The sequence below is a fragment of the Scophthalmus maximus genome, chromosome 5, assembly GCF_022379125.1.
Source record: "Scophthalmus maximus strain ysfricsl-2021 chromosome 5, ASM2237912v1, whole genome shotgun sequence".
Taxonomy (NCBI): domain Eukaryota; kingdom Metazoa; phylum Chordata; class Actinopteri; order Pleuronectiformes; family Scophthalmidae; genus Scophthalmus; species Scophthalmus maximus.
In genome coordinates, this window is record NC_061519.1 from 17538937 (window position 1) to 17557741 (window position 18805).

The 18805-nt window shown below is 41.9% G+C and overlaps 2 protein-coding genes across 5 annotated transcripts in view; both read left to right on the top strand.

Moving 5' to 3' along the window:
- The first annotated feature begins 532 nt into the window (after positions 1-532).
- prtfdc1b (phosphoribosyl transferase domain containing 1b) lies at positions 533-8044 on the top strand. Its single transcript, XM_035635423.2, has 9 exons — positions 533-712; positions 1018-1124; positions 2160-2343; positions 2652-2717; positions 4784-4801; positions 6115-6197; positions 6362-6408; positions 6552-6628; positions 7521-8044. Exons 1-9 carry the CDS (start codon positions 569-571, stop codon positions 7566-7568), a joined length of 774 nt encoding a protein of 257 aa, XP_035491316.1. The 5' UTR covers positions 533-568; the 3' UTR covers positions 7569-8044.
- Positions 8045-9657: 1613 nt separating this feature from the next.
- Positions 9658-18805, top strand: part of arhgap21b (Rho GTPase activating protein 21b) — a 35465-nt gene continuing 26317 nt past the window's right edge. For 2 of the 4 annotated variants that reach the window (XM_035635415.2, XM_035635419.2), the window contains exons 1-4: positions 9659-9951; positions 10959-11167; positions 18386-18568; positions 18747-18768. In XM_035635415.2, the coding sequence (XP_035491308.1) occupies positions 11096-11167; positions 18386-18568; positions 18747-18768 (277 nt within the window). In that variant the 5' untranslated portion in view covers positions 9659-9951; positions 10959-11095. Of the gene's footprint in view, positions 9952-10958; positions 11168-18385; positions 18569-18746; positions 18769-18805 lie in introns of all 4 variants that reach the window. The other 2 variants (XM_035635416.2, XM_035635418.2) reach the window with 2 other exon arrangements.

The following is an 18805-nucleotide window of genomic DNA, read 5'->3' on the forward strand; positions in this document are numbered from 1 at the left end:
GCAATGTTAACACATTTATAAGAATTTAAAAAAAAAAAAACCTTGTTATCATCCACATCATAATGGTGTCTACATTAAAGTGGACATTTTGTGTGATTGCAGCAAAACATAGTACACAGTAACTTTTTCGGTTACTGTTGTATAACTTGACGTCTGAATGCAGAAAAAATCTGAATTTAAATTCTATATTTTTCTTTCTTTCTTTCAAAAGGAGAGCGTTTCACTGTAACTCAATGTGTGTGATCCATTACAGGTCAGAGGGAAACAGAAGCTTCTGTTTACTTTACATTTTGAAAGCAAATTGTGAGGGTAAATGAAACAGGTACAACTAATCATCCACTTCTTAAGTAAGGAGCATTGTGGTAGAAGACGAAGCACCCACCATCACCAGCGGGGCCCTGGTAGCCATGGTCACAGGAGGAGGGGCCCCCGCCTCACCAGCAGCCTTGTGCGGGGAGAGACGTGGAAGTGTTGTGTTGTAGCGCCCCTGGTGGAGGGAGTCGGCAGCGCTCCACAACATGAGATTCAAGAATCTCGTACACAAGGAGAACTGTGTCACCACGACACGATGCTCCTCCCCTCGTCTCGCGGGGCCAACTCCTCCTCACTCATTCCGCCACTTCCCCCCGGGACAAGAGCCCGTGCTGTGCGGGCGGAAGACAACATGGCAGACAGCACCGTCCAATCAGACGGGAGGAGCGGCGGGATCGTGGTAATGTAATAAGAGGAGAAATGCAGCGCGGTGTACCCGACTGCGGCAGACAAAAGTTGACTTGTTCGTGCAGGCACAAGTTTCTTCTTCTTCTTCTTCTCCTTCTCCTGCTGCTGCTGGGCAATCAACTTGGCGCTGCGTTTCTTCTTCTTCTTCTTCTCCGTCTCCTGCTGCTGCTGGGCAATCAACTTGGCGCTGCGCAACTTGGCGCTGCGCAACTTGGCGCTGCGCATCTGCTCCAAAGTCTCAGGCCCGTGACTTATTCGCCACTTGCTAACGTTTGCGTGTGTCTGTTCCCTTCCCAGATCAGCGATGACTGGCCAGGCTACAGTCTGGACCTCTTCAGCTACCCGGCGCACTACTCCGGAGACCTGGACTGTGTCATCGTTCCGCATGGCGTGATTATGGACAGGTACAGCACCGAACTCCGCCGGGAAGAGTCTTCACTCGGCTGTCTCCGTCCATCTAAAACACGTGTTTTTTTTGGCACATATCTGAGAGATTCTGGGAATATTTGTGTCTAAACTCCCACTGAATTGGGGGTTTCCTCTATTCAACCATGAAATAAACCCCACAAGATTAACCACATCTCACAAAATAGACCCCTTATAAAACATTACGAGGGTGCTCAGCCACACAATCCCCCACAAGGAATGTAATTCTTATGATAATGGAACCTTTATAGTAATGTGCATCTTAATCCACCATGATCACGACAATATTCAATCGTGTGCAGCAAAGGGGCTTAATGATAATGATATATCAATATATGGAAATATGAATACTCTTGGCAATTGGCAATGTTTGCAAAATCACAAGCACATTAAAGTCCATTGCTGTGGACTGTTTTACTGTTCTGTAATGTAAGAGATAATTCTTAACATGTAAAACAAGAAAAGAAGGAAATCAAGTAGCAATGTCAGAGAGAAACACTGCAACTGGCAGTTGTTGTCATTATCGATTCATCCATCACTTAATTGTGGTTTACATATGGAATGTCAGGGGGGAAAGTGGAGATTATCAATTATCAAAGAAGCTGGGACAAAACAATTCGATGGTCCGGATATAAGAAAAAGGCGCTGATTAATTTTCTGTCAAATGACTAGTTGTTGTTGGTCCACTCTGAGAAATTCATGAGGCCTGCTTTAGTATGTTAAACAACAACACAAAACATTAATATGACAATATTGTTATTGAAGGTTGAATATTGCAAGCGATAGTTACGTAATTCCACAGCTAAAACTAATTGTTCTGCACAAAAAAAAACAAAGGAACTAGCACTGTCACCAAACTCCTTTGAAATCTGTGAATGTTTTTGAGATGGGTTAGACAAGTTGGCAAACCAACGTGGTTCATGTAGACATCTCCGATTGTCCTGGACGGACGGACCACAGCTTTGCTTTTGAGCGTCAAGACAGGAAATTTGTTTTGTTTGCGTTGTTAACAGGACAGAACGCCTCGCACGCAACATCATGGATGACCTGGGAGACCATGACATCGTGGTGCTGTGCGTGCTCAAGGGAGGCTACCAGTTCTGTGCTGACCTGGTGGACAGGATCAAGGCTCTCAGCCGCAACTCCAATCGCACAATCCCCATGAGGGTCCACTTCATCCGGCTCAAGAGCTACCTGGTGAGCCTCGGCCCTCTGCTATTGAAAAAGCACTTTGAAATCAGCATCTGATTGTCGTGGCATAAAATACACGTAGAATTGAAATGTGTTGTTTGTTTTCAAGTTTAGAGATGATTCCTGAAATTTTTGAAAAAAATATTTGGCAAAGTAAAATAATGTACTGTAGTCTCATCACATTTCATCTCTCTACATCAGGACTATGTTTCTGTTCCTTAAATTATTCACTGATATTATTTTAACTGTTTTAACACATTAAAACCTTAAGGATAAAAAAAAAACATGTTTCTCTCTGATCATTATTTTCACAGAATGACCAGTCGACAGAGGATCTTCACATACTTGGAGAAGAGGACTTGTCTTTTTTAGCTGGAAAGGTAATATTGTCCTTGTCGGCATCGCGGGAAACAGCTCTTTAAATAAAGAACGGCCTTTAGTCAATAAAACATCTTCACAAGCTCCATTAAATTGAAACAAACACTCACACATGGCAAAGTGATGGAGGGTACTGATGGATGCGAGCCTCAAGAGGGCAGCCTTCCCCCTAATGTGCCATCTCCCCCCTCCGTGCTGTCGAAATGGTTTCTGTGCTTCCTCGGGAGAGATCAAAGATGGCAGTTTCTGACAAACCCAGTGGTGATCAGTTAACAAATGTGTTAATATAATTGTTAATTTGCTTCCCCCCACTTTATCTCAGAGGAGCTAAAAATGTAAATTCTGCATAAACGGGAGGATATACCACGTTACTATGACAACAGATCAGGATGATGACAGTGGTCCAGTTGTGAAAGGCTCACTGCTTTAATCAAGTGCCAAAATAGTTTAATTGCACATACACAATACAGAGATGTTCTTATGAGCACAACTGTCACATACAACTGGGGCGCACAATTTCCAATACGATTAGATTTGTAGTTTTTATCCGTGTGTGTCTTCAGCTAATGAAGATATGAAAATATTATGCATCTGTGCGAGTGTGCGTATTTGCAGCTTGTTTGCTAAGTGTGCATTTTTTTTCTCGCCACACATCTGCATGCATCGTGTGTGGGGGTGTTTATGTGTGCACACAGGGATGAATTAATTTGACACTACTACAAGAGTCATAAGTCGGCGAGAGTATTTCGAGGCAATATAAATCAGAACACATTCACACACACTACTTAGCTTAGCTGAACACACACACGTATGCACACAGTAATACGCCCTGTAGCCAGGTGTGGCATAGATGCCTGAAACATGAATAGGATATGAGGTAGTAAGCTTGAGTCATCGTCCTCTGTATTTTAAGTGTACTTGTGAAATCCCCGAGCTCCCTGTGATGTACAACTAAATTTAGTCGCCTGTTCATAACTGAATGTTGCAATGTTTTGCTGGAAAAAGTGAATCTAGTGTGAGACAAGGAACATACAAAGTTCATGCCAGGCCTTTGACTCCATACTGCATCGCCAACAAACCCTTTCTGGGACTTTAATTTACTCAAGCTTGAGCGTAACTTTTCATGACATCATCAATGACATCATCATAGGTCTGTAGCTTCATTTATTTTTTTTTAAAGGCAAGATTATCATGGTCACAGCATGTTTGCATAAGTGGAGGAATTTCTGTCTGTGGATTTTCTCTAAGCCCACTCATCCAAATAAACATAATGGACTTCACTTCCTTGGGTCCTCAGAAATATATACATTGGATTGGATGAGTGTCAGTCAAGGAAATTGAAATAAAGACAGACAGACAGAGACCTACATTTATTGTTAGATATTCAATTTATGTTTCTCCAGGATTTAATTCGGAAATCTAAAACAATGTCTATGAATAATTAGGTCTAAACAAAAGCACGACTGCATGCTTGGATGAATCCATTGTTCAAATCAGTCACAGGGCAGTTAGTTTATTATGACCTATCTAAAGCTGAAGTGAAGCTTAGATCGGGACTCCTCGTATAAATAGTGCCCAGTTGTCTCCTGTTGATCAGACAAACATTTGCAGAATCTCTGCTATTTCAGTGTGACATTCAACGCAGGACTGACGGAACACGGATTTCCAGTCTGGATGAGGCGGGCGTTTATTCCGCTGAGCTCATTTCCTTGTCTAATCACGGATATCATAAAATGAAATGAGAGCCATGCTCACATTGCTCTTGCTGTAATAAATGTGGTTGAGTGTGGCTCAGTCGTTAAACCATGTTTCATCACTCCTCCCTTTATAGATCACCGAAATAAAATGCTCATTTTTTCCCCATTTACTTCTCTTAGTACATGTTTATCTGTATTTCAAAAAAATCTTTTCTTACTTACTTTTACATTCACCTATCCATGTTATCTCGAAATATGGGTTGTTGTTGAATACTACAGAAGACGCTGAAGCTTTGTTATCTGTTGCTAACCAAGAATTTCCTTCTTCTTTCATCTCCCCTCTTCCTCCCTCTCCAACACACTCTCATAAGAACGTTCTGATTGTGGAGGTGAGTCAAACATGTTTTTTCTTCTGTTTGTCCTCTTCAACCAAATGGGCCTATTGTATTTCTTGGCGTGGTTGGTTATCCAGGTCAAGGGGAGCAATTTGAAGTTGTTGTTTTTGCCTTCTCAAGGACCTGAATTCAACATGAGTACACTTTTTAATTGGTTGACCTATATTTGCGAAATAAGAACTGTTTTTCCTCCCTAACATGATAATAAACCTTCCAGAATGCACGGGGTGAAATAGTTTTTTCCGTAACAGTTACTTATATTACATGATTTAACATTTGGAAACAGTCTGTGCCAAAAACATCTGTGAGCAAACTTGCAGTCAAAAATGGACTAATGGTAATTTCTTGATTGTTGTATTTCCATATGAATCTTTGCCTTCATTGTTTATTTAATGTCTTTTATCATTATCACTCGACTCTGTGGAACAGATCCCCGTGGAGCTTTTTAAAGCATCTTTAGCAACTCTTTGTTTTGGTTTTGCTGCCTGCAATTTGACTGATTTGGTTCACTCTCACTGCATCATTCTTGACATTATCAGACGGCTGTTTTTATAAGAAAAAAAGAAAACCTATTAAACCCACTATACACTGCCTGACTAGCACTGAACAACAGTGACTTGCTGGCTGCATGTCGCAATCGGAGAGCCAGATATTTCTCTTAAAACAAAATGGAACTAAAGGAAAATCTACAGTTAGATGGGCAAGAAACTACACATCAAAAACGTGGGGCCTTATTGGATATGAAAAAAAAAATCTTCCAAAAAATAAACATTGGCAGTTATCAGTTTGGAGAGCAGCACAATAAGCATATTCCAACTGAAAGGGTTATGATCATGATCACTCACTGGTTCTACAATGGTGACCATGTGTGAAGCATGTTTATTTATGTAATTCCTGTCAAACACTCCCGACATAAGGCAAAGAAAATTTATTAGAATAACACTGAAGATTAAAAGCAGTGTAAAACCTATCTATATTCATTCACTGTTGAAAAATGTTGTGTCGTGTGTAAGGACAATGCATTCCATATGTAGGGAATGTTGACCTACATCATCTACATGACAAAGATTGACAAAGCATACCTGCAGTTTCATTCCAGCACAACATTGACCTCTTTGAAAATCAAGAAGTCAGAATCACTTTGTGTAGAACATCACATGTTGGATTTAAATTTCCCTTTTCAGTGGAGGTCAACAATTTTTTCGAGAATTCTCATAAACGGTTATGTAAGGCAAGTACCGTGTGATCAACTTCCTACATTTCTGCCTTAGCTTTCTCAATTTAGTTTGTCTTTCTTTCCTTCACAGGCAATTGTAGACACTGGAAAGACGATGAAAACTCTCCTGGAGCATGTTGAAGCCTTCAGGCCCAAAATGATCAAAGTAGCAGGGTAGGTTATGACCTGTTTAGTGAATCACTTAGTTTACCCCTTCTTGTCTAGACCGAGAAAGCAAGACAGGTTTTAGGTGCCACTGTTTTACAACTAATTGTGCCTATTGACACACAGCACAATAGATAGATAGATATGATAATGTCTGCTTTAATTTTCCCCAGATTGCTTGTGAAGAGAGTGCCATTCAACTCAGCATGGGTTCCTGACTGTATGTACTTTACCAACCCTGTCATGTGTTTATGAGTCAGTGGTTCTCTCACAGTTAAAACAATTGTTGCAGCTTTCTAGTCAGTGAGTCAGTGGGCTGTGCAAATACTTGCTATTAATGTCACTCTTTGTCTATGATTTCAGATGTCGGCTTTGAGATACCCAATCGGTTTGTGGTTGGCTATGCCTTAGACTACAATGAGTATTTTAGAGACCTCAATGTAAGTCTTTGCCTTTTTGTTTTAAGACACCAATGACTGTTTTTTAGGCTACATCCCTGCTACCATATTTTCATTTTGGCTCTAGTGTTTTGGCTCTATTTTAGTATTCATCCCCATCAATACGACTCCTGAAAACATCTTTCACGTGCACTACATATTCACGTACACTGAACATGTGCGCACCGGTGTAAACGGGAAGCGGATAGTCTACTCTGCAGTGATTCCTTAGTTACAGAAAATACTGCGAACGAAAAACAATTGTGAAAAGTAACAGCAGGAATTTTTCTCTTGGATCGATGATGAGGTGGAACTAGTACTGAAAGTAAGTAAGTAACAATTAGCCTTCACTGCTGGTAGTCAAGTCGTGACCAGTAACAGCAAATCAGGAAGCGAATGCAGGTGATTGCATCATCGTTTCCAAACATCTCAGTTTTTCCATGTCCAGACTACAACGCAGCCCTGGGGTTTTCAAAGTTAAATTAGGCAAGCAGCGTTTCCAAACTTCCGAATAGTGTGGGTGGCTGGCATAATTATGGTAATGTGTATGTAGCCTTAGGGGAAGAGCTCACAATTTTAGACATGAATGGCAAACTTGTCTTCCCTTCATGTACAGTATGTAGAATGCAGCAGCCGGAGATTGTCCGGGTCTGATGCGCTCATAACAGCAGGAGAATTTACGAAACATTCGGGCAAAGAATAGCAGAGATTATCCTCCCGTATTCTCACTAGGGCTCAGTCTGTGTGGTCTTCAGTGCGTGACTGATAGCAGATAATGTGCCCGGGAGCACTGAATGTCATACATGTACATGCACCAAATTAAGATTTTGTAATGAATAATGTGGAATTTGCTCTTATTCTCCATTTTGACTGTTGTTCTTTTCTCAATTTGCAGCATATCTGCGTGATCAGCGAAAGTGGGAAGATAAAATACAAGGTTTAAAGAGAGGACTGTAAAAGAGGCGACTGTTACACAGATGTCATCTCACAGCAAGCCTGAACATTTTCCTTGGGATGCCATGCACTTACAGCTGCTTTTGTGACATCTGATCTTGATCCCTTTTTTTTTTTTTATGTAACATTCCTTCTCTTTAACTTTTATCGTTTTTAACACTGACACCTATCTACTTCACTTTTTTAGGTTTACAACAATGGTTTACACGGAAAATGTTTAATTCTATTATGTGCTAGTCTCAGTCTTACTCTTTTTTGGACGCAATATTACAAGTGTTGATAATCATGGGAAGTATGAATTTGAAAATTTCTTCACCTGTACATTGGTTTTTTATGTTTTTTTGGGGGTATTTCTTTTTGAATATCAAAGATGGGGGGGTCTCTGAACACTAAGTACATTAACTACCTCTCAGTTGTTTCATTATTTTAGCTTTAACATTCAATAAAGTATTTTTAACAAATGTGTATTTTGTTTGTGTTTTGTATCCCTAAATTATTCTCAATTGTTACTGTATCTTTCTGATTTTAAGGCGCTTACTGAAACATCAGGTTACCATTGTTAGTTTTTGAAAAAAGGTTAAGTGTAAATGAAATGGTTAAAAGAACAATGGAGAGTTTGCTGTGTTGAGCTGTTCTCTTTGTTCACCCCTGACACATGACTCCTTGTCTGTAAGCAGGGAAAACGCAGCTTCATAAAAGCAATACCATTTTTTCTCTTGGCTCCGAGGTCTGCTGCGGATCAGTGACCTGACTATGAAGAGTATTTACCTCATAGAAAAATGACTTGATAAAATCTCGATAGGATTTCATCATTACCATTTTGGTCAATACATTTTGGCAGCAGAGGAAAACAGTATTCAAGTCTTTTACTAAAGTAAACAATAGTCTGAGGAGGAGCCTTGTGCTCCAAACGGCAAATTAAGTCATTGAACAGGAGCTTTTGTGTGTGTGGATCTTCTCTTTTCAAACTAATGGGATTTTTACAGATCCAGCACCCATCACAAAAATGTAACTGGACGTGCGCGTTCTTTTTCCATGTTTTTTGAGTAAATGTAGCACAAGCACACTGTAAAGAAAAGAGGAAGAAAAAGACAAAACAGGTAAAAAGCTTACATTTAAAATATTGAGTAAAAATACAGATATCTTAAAGTCTCAAAAATAATAATAGGGTACGTAGAAAATGTGAATTCTGTATTTATTATTACACACACACACATATATATAAAGCTATTAGGTGGGGCTTATTTCAGTGTAACTTTTAATAGTAATTCTTTAGTTAGTATTTTTTTCTACAAAAAAAAATACTAACTAAAGAATTACTATTATTAAACACTAAAGCTGCAATGAAGCATGAATGTAAACGGTCAAGTTAGTCTCTGACAATAGTGCAAAACCGTACAGTGTTTATTTTCTCAGCCTCGCGGCCCCAGCAGAGCCACTGGAGGCCGAACTGGCTGGACAGGACAGCTCTGTGGACGTCTCCTCCCTTAGCTGACCTCTGCAACAAAACGCTGCCAATCCCAAGAACAGGTGGCCCCTTATGTCGCAGGGGAATAAAGGGGACATTTGTCGGGGGCCCCCGAGACTCGAGACCACTTATTTTGGTCCGTCGCTGTGAACCGGCCCCACACTGCGCGTGCGCCACTACGGGCGTGTCTGCGTTCAATTTAAAAAGGATCTTCCGTGGGAGTGTGATGGCAGCACGATGAGAGCAGAGATTAAGTGCCGTGCGGTATGTGTGAACTCACATTCCGCATCCGCTGCCATCCACATGCCAGCCCCGCTCGACCCCAGTGTGAACCAGGACATGTGACCCCCCCCCAGCGCAGCCTTGTTGTGCGAGGGAAACGAAAGAGGGTAGAAAGTGCGGAAAGCCACAACTTCAATGTAAAAAAGGAGGAAGAGTTAGAAACTCACCTGGTGTGTCTGTGTTTTCCCACCGTGTCCTCCATGAGCTCGCCCTGTGCTCTCGGCCACTTCAACTCTGTTCGAGCGGCTCAACAACGCCACCTTTTTTTTTTTTTTTTTTTTTTTACCAGAGCGGCGGCGACTCTATGTGAGCGCGCACCTGATTGGTCCCATCGAATACAAGGCCGCTTCCGATTGGCCCGCGGCAGCCCTGTTTTTTCCGAAGGTGGACTCCCTCAGAGAGTCGGGACGCCTGGTGGGAGCGAAAAAAGAATCCAGCTACCAAACGGCACCATGCGCCAGGAGGAACCTCCGCGAGGCACTTTGAGCTCAAAGTACACCCGACTATGACTGCGCCCGACCGCCTCGGAGCCGCCACCGCACGTCCCCCGCTCGTCCTCCTGACCTAACTCCCATGGAGAACCGTCGCCGGCCGCGCGTGATGACGCTTCACAACTCCTCAGGTAACTTTGTCTGAACTCCGGCCGTTAGCACGGGAGCTAACCGCAGCGCCACTAGCCCACTCGCCACTTCTTCTTTCTTTTTCCCCCGCCGACTTTACACGCTTCCCGCGCGGCTTTTCGCGAGGCTCACGCCGCGGGCAGTGGGCACGCCGAGGTTTGTTTTTTTTATTTCGAAAACGGCCGAGGAGAAAAGCCCCTTTTGTTGGCCGGGGGGAGAACAACGGCTCGACGTGCGGCGGCTCGTGCCTCGGTTGACCACCGAGCTCGAACATGCACATTCGGCATCTCCGAGTGTGCGAACCGGCGCATTGGGGATTCAAGTACAAGTGGTGCGGCGCCTTTACAGCCCTGCTCCCCCGCGGGGGTTGCTACAACTTTATTTTCGAAACGCGACGGGCGCGTACTTCGCCCTGCCTCCCGTCTGCGGTCCCCGGGTCCCCGGGTCCCCTGGTCCCCTGGTCGCCGGTCGCTCGTCGTGCAGTGTGTCGACCGACCGCGACGCTGCGCTGCGCGCCGATGACAACAAGCCCAACAAGTGTTGTTGCGTGAATAACGCGCTGATGATGATGATGATGATGATGATGTGTTGCGTCACGTCGCTGATGTTCAACGTGTCTGTGAAGGAGGTGCACTCAGCCGTGTGTGCTCTTTGCTTGAAGGTTGTTTTTTTTTGTAAAAACACCAACTTCTGCTGACACTTGATCGAGCCGATATCAGCTGGTCTCCATCTGAGTATCACTGTTTTCTAAAGGACGAGGTACAAACAAACAAACACCAGGTAGAAAATAGCGTTAGTTGGAGACTTGTTGCACAATGAGGTCCAAAATTAAACACGGACGGTCCACCATTATCTGCTTTAAACAACTTAAGTATTGATTCATGTTTTGGCAGACCCCGGAACTGTGAGAGATGTCAGGTCCCAGCAGTTAGTTCACTGATTTGCCTGTAATCAAATAAAACAAGATGCTGTATTAAACCGCTCTCTCCCCCCTCTCTCTCTCGAACAGATGGATTAAGGAGTCAAGAAGAAATGGAGGTGTGATTTCCACTTGGACGACCATATTATTCTTTCTTGCATCCCGCTGGAGCTGTGCTATTTTTCGATGTGGGCGTTCACGGACATCAGGATTTTAAGTGAAGTTCAATGATGGCATCACGTTGGGTTAATTCTTTTGATGATGATGAGCGACAACAGGCAAGATCTTCTTTCTGTGAGGTAAACAACTACATCAGTCCTCAGACTTTTTGCATTATTGGTAAAATGTTGATCTTGAAAGTTGTTTTTGAGGGCAACTGATCCAGCGCCCCCCCCCCCCCCCCCCCCCCCCCCCCCCCCTCTTTCTGTTTGGTGTCGGGGGAGTAGAGTGTTTGACACTTTGGCCCAGCTGTTTGTGCTTGTAACAGTTCTTGTTGAATTGTTTTACCCTTCATCTCACCAGCGCATTGTAGACCAAAAGATGATTTGCAGAAGAGCATTTAATCAGATTTGAGATTTTAATCAAACTCATCTCTGGTGGTAGTGGGAGGAGACAATGGCATTGAAGTAGAGTATTCAAGCGCAGTCTTTTAGATTTGTAAGCTGTGGCCCCTGTAATACTAGACAGGACACCATCTGCTCCTCTGAGAGCATTTTAGCTCTGTATCAGAAATAATCTCCATCCATACTAACACACCTGAAAATGCATTTCACATGACTATTCAATGCACTGGTCGTGCACGTGCTAATGTAAACAGGAAGCCGATTGACAACACTGCAGTTGGTTGCTCAGTTGCAGAAAATTCTACGAAGGAACAGCAATTGCCAAAAGTAAACAAGAGATTACTTTTCTTAGGACTGCCAATGAGGTGTAACTGTTACTGAAAGAAAGATAAGATAAGAAATAAGTTGTTCCTTCATTAGTCACACTATGGGGAAATTTGCTGCATTCCAAGTAGGTGAGGGTTAGCAACCCTTGTAATTTGACGTTCATGTGGCGTTTCACCACTGGAAGTCGAGTTGTGACTTTTAAAACCCAATTAGGAAGGCAGTGGGTGTCTGCAAAATCATTTCCAAAAGCCTCAGTTTCTGCCGGCCCAGACTAAATCTCAAACCTTAAGTTTTTGTGTAGGTTTAGTTTGAATGAAGACCTTCTTATTAAATGTTGTACTCTTTGAAATCAAAGGGCAGCTATCTATATATATAGAAACTGTCCTTTTCCTCCATTTCCTCCACCACCTTAAATGTAATACTCATTCCTCACTCAGGACAACGTGTTCCTTGATCTCTCTCTAATGTATTTAGATGTTTTTTTCTTCATAAAATTGAATAAAGTTTTGGAGAAGAGTATAAAACAAAAATGACAACTTTTCAGTGATTAAAAAGCACAATGGTATTTAATCATATAACAATTAACAGTATGCCAACAACTCACACTAAAGTACGTAAAAAGTAGGTCAGCCTGTCTTTTTCACTGTCATGGCTAAAAATTGACACTGAGATGATGTGCTTACCTTTGCCATTACAACCATGTGGTTACACTGTTCTACCTCTACACACTTAGTTCTAAATATGCTTAACAACATCCAACAATTCTGATACAAAATAACTCCAGACAATAAACAGGTGTCAGTATCTACTGTGTGAAATGTTGCTACAAGACTTATCTTATATATATGATACAGAAGAACCATGTGTAAGAAGTTTGCTTAAAATGTTAGTATGGGGTGAGGGAAAGCCTTGATAAAGTGAAACCGGTGGAAATCCTTCTTTTAGCAGCCCGTCGAAAAAGTCTACCACACAAACCAATTCATGTGCTAATTCTGAGCCGGAAACCCCCTGGAGACTCTGGTCCTGGGATTTTCTGGAAATGATGACACTGTGGATTTAATGTCTGAAGAAATTTCCCAAGTTGTTGTTTTAAAAATCTTTTTTAAAAATGTGTCTTTTGCACACACACACACACTCAAAAGAAACTTGTGATGGTCTCCGTTGTCACCGATTAGTCAAGAGATGTGGATGATAAGTGGGTGTGCCTTTTGTTTTCATTCAGAGACGGCATGGCCACTGTGGCTGCTGTAAACAAGCAGTGGGGATTATAAAGAGAGGACAGATTACGGTCCCAAGCAGGCATAATAGTGAAGCCTATTGAAAGAACATTGGCTATTTACTTTGCTAAAAAAAAAAACTAAACAGAGATCTTAAAATAATCACTGTCATTTTGCTGTATTACAGAAAATAATATTTTGTGAATGTGTTTCTTACTTTTTATTTTAGTTATTTGTGGTCTTCCCCTCAAACACAGTCTCCCTGTGTCTCCCAATAGTGGCCACTTCAAAATTCTTGCAAGAAAATACTCAACCATCCTGCTCTTATTATCCTGCGCACGTCATGTAGTCCGTCCTCTCCTTCTGATCTTTTCACAGCGCTTATGATCATAGGCCCAGTAAAACACGCCTGTCTATATTGTGCTTGCAATAAATTGATTCAAACAATAGATTTTTCCCTCTATCAAGAGTTTTGTCTTTGGGTTTTGCACCTCGCGTGTTTGTCAGCTTTATCAACTGAATAGAGGTCAGTATTCAATCGCTGCAGCTGAATCCGAATAGCAGAGTTGGCTTAATGTCTCCTTCTTCTATTGAATTCCTCTGGTTAGATATCAATCTCACAGCACAGATTTTAGATTCAGGGCGGATCAGTGACCCCCCGTTTTTGCTGTAAGAGTTTTCTTACACCAAGGCTCTTTATTGTATCTGACAATATAATATAATTTATCTGAAACTCATATAGATAGGCTTTTGTCATGAATCATAATACCTGCATTTCAGCATCATATGCTCCAGTAGAACAACAGAAATGAGAGTGGAGTAAAATGTATTATTGATGATGAAGCATGATCCATACTAAGCACTGTAGGGGGGCTATTGACAAACAGACCCCCCTGTTCCCACAATGGTTCATTAAAGCTCAGTGTTTATCTCATTTAGGCTGGCTGCCTTTTGCAGAACCCTACGCGCAGGCATCATATGGCTAACTGATGGCAATCGGAAGGGAAAATTGACCTTCAATTGGATAGAAGAAGCCTGTTACTTCCTGTTGCCTTATGGTTGTGTCTGCAGTGTCTCTTGGGAAAACTCAAGAGATTGTTTTTCCTTATTTCTGTGCAGTACTTGGTGCAAAGATCCACGTCATCCGAGGTGGAGAAGCCGATGCCATTTTGTATATCTTGTTCAAATAGCTCACCTATCAGCTTGAACACAGAAACACTAAAGATGATAGAAACAGAAAGGGATATATTATTGAGCTGACAGCTGCTTTGCTTTTGTCAGAACAACTGCAAACTGTTTTGTCTTTGAATGTCATTGTTTCAAACAACCATTTTTACAATATATTGACCAAAAAAAGCGTATGTTCAGTTTACATCTTTGGCAAAGCTTTGTGAAAGAATTGGCTAGACAGTTGTATTTTTAAAATCAGAGTTATCTGATACGTGTTGGATGTGTAATCATAGATAGGTAGATAGAATGTCCATTCCAGCGTCATTGCTGAATGAGAGCTGAGCACTAGCGTTCTCCAAACCGGAGTTAGTTAGTTAGTTAGTTATTTGCTGGATTACAACAACAGGAGTGAGATATTTTAAAACGTCAAAAAACACATTAATGGAAATCTGTGCCGCTGAGTTTCAAAGGTCCATATGCACATAAGCAAATGTTTTCAACTTGCAAAGGCACTGGAAAGCAGTGTTGCCATACTATCCATCAGCATTTGCTCTAGGGAGTCTTCGTAGAGTACAGTAGTTGTTCGATTGTGATTGGCCATTTTCATTTTCATTACTGAAAATGCAGATGTGCTGATAGACGACGGCCTTTGAGTTTGAGGATGGTCGGAGCAAACAATAATGACCTGTTTTCTAGCTATTTGTAGTATTATTAAATTTGATAGATTCATGTCTGCCATCCCCCGCATTTAACCTACACATGTGACACTGACACACGCATGCATTCACACCAACCAACCCGGCTACAACTGTGCTGTGCTGTTGTGCAGGTTCCCTGGTGATACTGAACCAGAGGACAGACAGAACTTGTGGATTTTTCCTAGCCCGGGTTAGGGTTAAGCACGCACGCACGCACGCACGCACGCACGCACGCACGCACGCACGCACGCACGCACGCACGCACACACACACACACACACACACAGACACACAGTTCCAGAGAGGGCAGGAGAGACATAACACTAATAATACAACTTTATTTGGTGTCTGTTTTTTGACGGGTCAGGACTTTGGAGATGAAATCTCATTTTCATCATACCTCAGAGTGGCATAAACAGTGCGACACATTCCACGCATATCATCACATGTCAATGCCTCCAGCCTCACGGAAGACTTTACTGTGTCCCATCTGTATGTTACTACTCAGAAGTGTGGCATGCACAAAACACCGTGTGTGTGTCTGTGTACACGGGCTGAGTAATGATAATCCTAACCTTGCCGTGCACATGGCTGAGACGGCCAGGCCTCACCAGTGGCAACCTGTATCATTATCTCCGGCTTTTCACAGATAAGTGCTTGGTTTGAGTGGGATGTGGTGTAGAATTTGGCAGCCAACAGAGAACTAGGTTGCTTCACATTTTAGGGCTGCAAACTTGTCAGATGCTTTTAGAGCTGATGTCATGTGGTGTTTGTAATGTGTCATTTCATGATGTCAGCAGAGGTTTTTAAACACATAAACCATGCAGTGTGGTTTCATAGTAGTTTTTAAAAAAGGAACAAGGTGGAAATTCCAGTTTCTTTTCCGGTTTGTTTTCCAGCCTTCAGACACTAGCCTTTGCAGTGTGTAAACAGCTGTGCACGTACAGTGCTTCCCTTAAAATGTCTGATGTTATTGGGTGGCATTGGTTAGCCTGCCCTCTAATCTGTGGTCGTGGAACCACTGATGTAGTGTACAATGTCTCTGAAAATCTTCACACGTACACCAATACAAACAACATACCATTTATTGAAGTACAAAAAAGTTTGAGGTTTATAATTGTAATTTTATGCTAATGTATAGAGAATGTGTGATAACATACTACGTTAGAAGAGTTTCGATTGGATGAGAATGGGTCTTGATTGATCACATTGCTGTCCTTGCACCGTGTCTCACAGAACTCTCCATACCGATCCATGGCTGGCACCTCTGTACTGTTGTATGGTAGACATGCACAAGGAGCAGCAGACCATTATTAAAAAACCCAACCTTTGTTAGTGTTGTACTGGTGCCATTACTTGTTGATTCATTATTTGGGTGTACTGAAAGGAGAAGGGCACCATGAATATATTGTGATACTTTCTTGGGGAATTTGTAAAACAGCTGGTGATGCAAATGGAAATAAATAGTCATTTATTTTGAGGACTATTTTCAGATGTGGATTAATACAAATCTGGTGGTCTCTTGAATATTTCATTTCATTTGTGGGCAGAAGACGACATATAGGTATTTTTTTATGTGGGTGTTTCTGGTTTTTTTGCCTCCTTTTAGACAAGTAATGTCACAATTTTCTCCCTTTATGTTGATTCCCTTTTGACTTTTTGTCATGATTATTTGAAAGCAGATTTAAACTGTTCTGTCAGGTTTTGACTATATTAGCTATTTTTCTTTTTTTTCTATTTTTTCTATCAAGAGCAAAGGGAAACCAGGAGGGCAAATGAGGGTCTGGAATTTATTGTTCTGGAATGTCACAGCAGTATTAACTATGCATGTGGCAATGATAACACTCCATGGCATGTGTTTGTCAGGAGGCCCACACCCCCTTCTGTTGTCCACATCTGAAGATCAGAGGCTTGGAAATTGCCCCGTGCAATGGCAGCTAAATCAGATCCAGTAGACGGGGACTGGCTTTCCCTGGAGCCATGAGGGGAGCAATGCAGGCATTTCAAACATCCAGTTGATCTAGCGCTTCCCCGGGTATAGATTTGCATGTTTACTAGAAGGCACCCAGGGCTCATACAGATGCAGACTTCATCATGAAAGTGCAGGTATCTGAGAACAGCCAAAGCCTGGTTATACACAGTAAAACCTGTTTTGCTAGTTTCATCAAAATACATGCGTTTCTGAGCTGCACCTGCAGCTCTGTTTCCCAGCAAGCCAAAGTATGGCTGTAGATCTTTATTCTCTGCAGTAAGCCCATTTATCTGTTCGTCATTCATTCATTGCCACATAAAATATGCTGTGTTTCTAGCCGTTAATGTTATTGCGTCTTTCAAAAAGATACGGTCGAGGAGCCGAAAAACTTGGTTTCTGAAAAGCAGGAAAACATTCAGCAAAAATCACTGCGAAACATGCTTTCACTTGGTACACACCTCCAGGCATACAATATGTTTCTGATAAGCCAATGAATACAAAGCCTAATGTTCATACTGTGAAATACTCTGAACAATTGGACGGGTTGGTGGTGCTTTTAAGTTGCCATGAACAAAATGTTGTTCATGATTGTTTTTTGAAATGTGGTTTGGCTCATTCACAACTCCTTGCAACAGCTGGATCAAGTGAGGGAGCTGTTCAGATTTGTTTCTCTTTTTATATAAAGATCAGATATGCAGAGGTTTTCACAAGCAAAGTGTTTTTTTATCATTGTTTATCACTGGTTGTGATAACATGCAGGTAATTCACTCAGGTTTTCTGACATTATACTCTACATAAGAGCAGAGATAGTGCAAATGCATGATCATCGAATTCCTCACATTGTGGGGGAAAGTCTGTGCTTCGGGGGATGGGGGTGGTTGTTTGAAACAGGGGGAGGAAAAACGTGTTTTCCAGTGTGGAAATACAAGACTATATAAAAGGGGTGTTCCTGAAATTTGTACTGAGACCAGTGATGTGATATGTTGAGGTCTGAGTAAGGTGGACACATGATGCCAAGAAGGTGTGAGACTATAAATAGCCGGTCAACACAGGAGTGGGTTTCCAAAGCCTTGAAGCCTGACATGCTCCTCTCTCCAGCTGTGAAAATGGGATACCAGGGCTTGATTGTAAACACTAGACAGCCAGTAATGTTTATCAGAAGCTCATTCTCCTCTAAAGCAAGTCCAACCACAATGAAATGTTAACATTAAGTGTTAATGTGCAGTAACTACAATAAAAAGGTAACTTGTTGGTATGTTTAAATTGGGGGGGTGGCTTTCACTTGATGTGTAGTTTTGGTAACATTGTTTTCACACTTGTTTTCCACTATTGACATGTTTTTATTCTAAGCCACATTTTAAATTTTTTGGTATTTTTTCGGCAGAAATCTATCTTCGCATAACTCTTAACTAACAAATATCTGTCTTTTTGTCCACACAGTGACGGCACAGCACTGATGACATTGTCAAAGGTCAAGCACCAGCTTTACAGGAACTCCACTTCTGTGTATAAAAGTCAGATTAGTGCGACTTGATATAAACTCCTTCCTCCACCTTCTCATTTGTTGCAGAATGACTGTCCAGAGTGGAGAAGCTTCGCAGACTCTCCAGCAGCGCAAAACCCAACCGAGGAGGAGCCATTCTCATGGCCGAGACCTAAAACCGTGCGTTTACGTCGCACTTCCCATGGTTTCGGCTTCACCCTGCGGCACTTCATTGTTTACCCACCGGAGTCGACCACACACTTCTTCCCGGTAAATTTCAGGATTGTATTTTTCATTTCAGTTTATTCATCAGAAGCTTTCCTGAGTTTCATACGCTTGAGTATTGTTTGCTTGCCGCGAAAGATAACACAGAGTCAACAAAAAGCCTGATACCTATTTTCTGTGACCATAAGCAGCAAAGTCACTGGTGTATTTGTCTTTTTTACAGGAGGAAGATTATGGCAGTAGAGGTAAGCAAAAAAAAAAAATTCTTCTTCATGCCTGCTG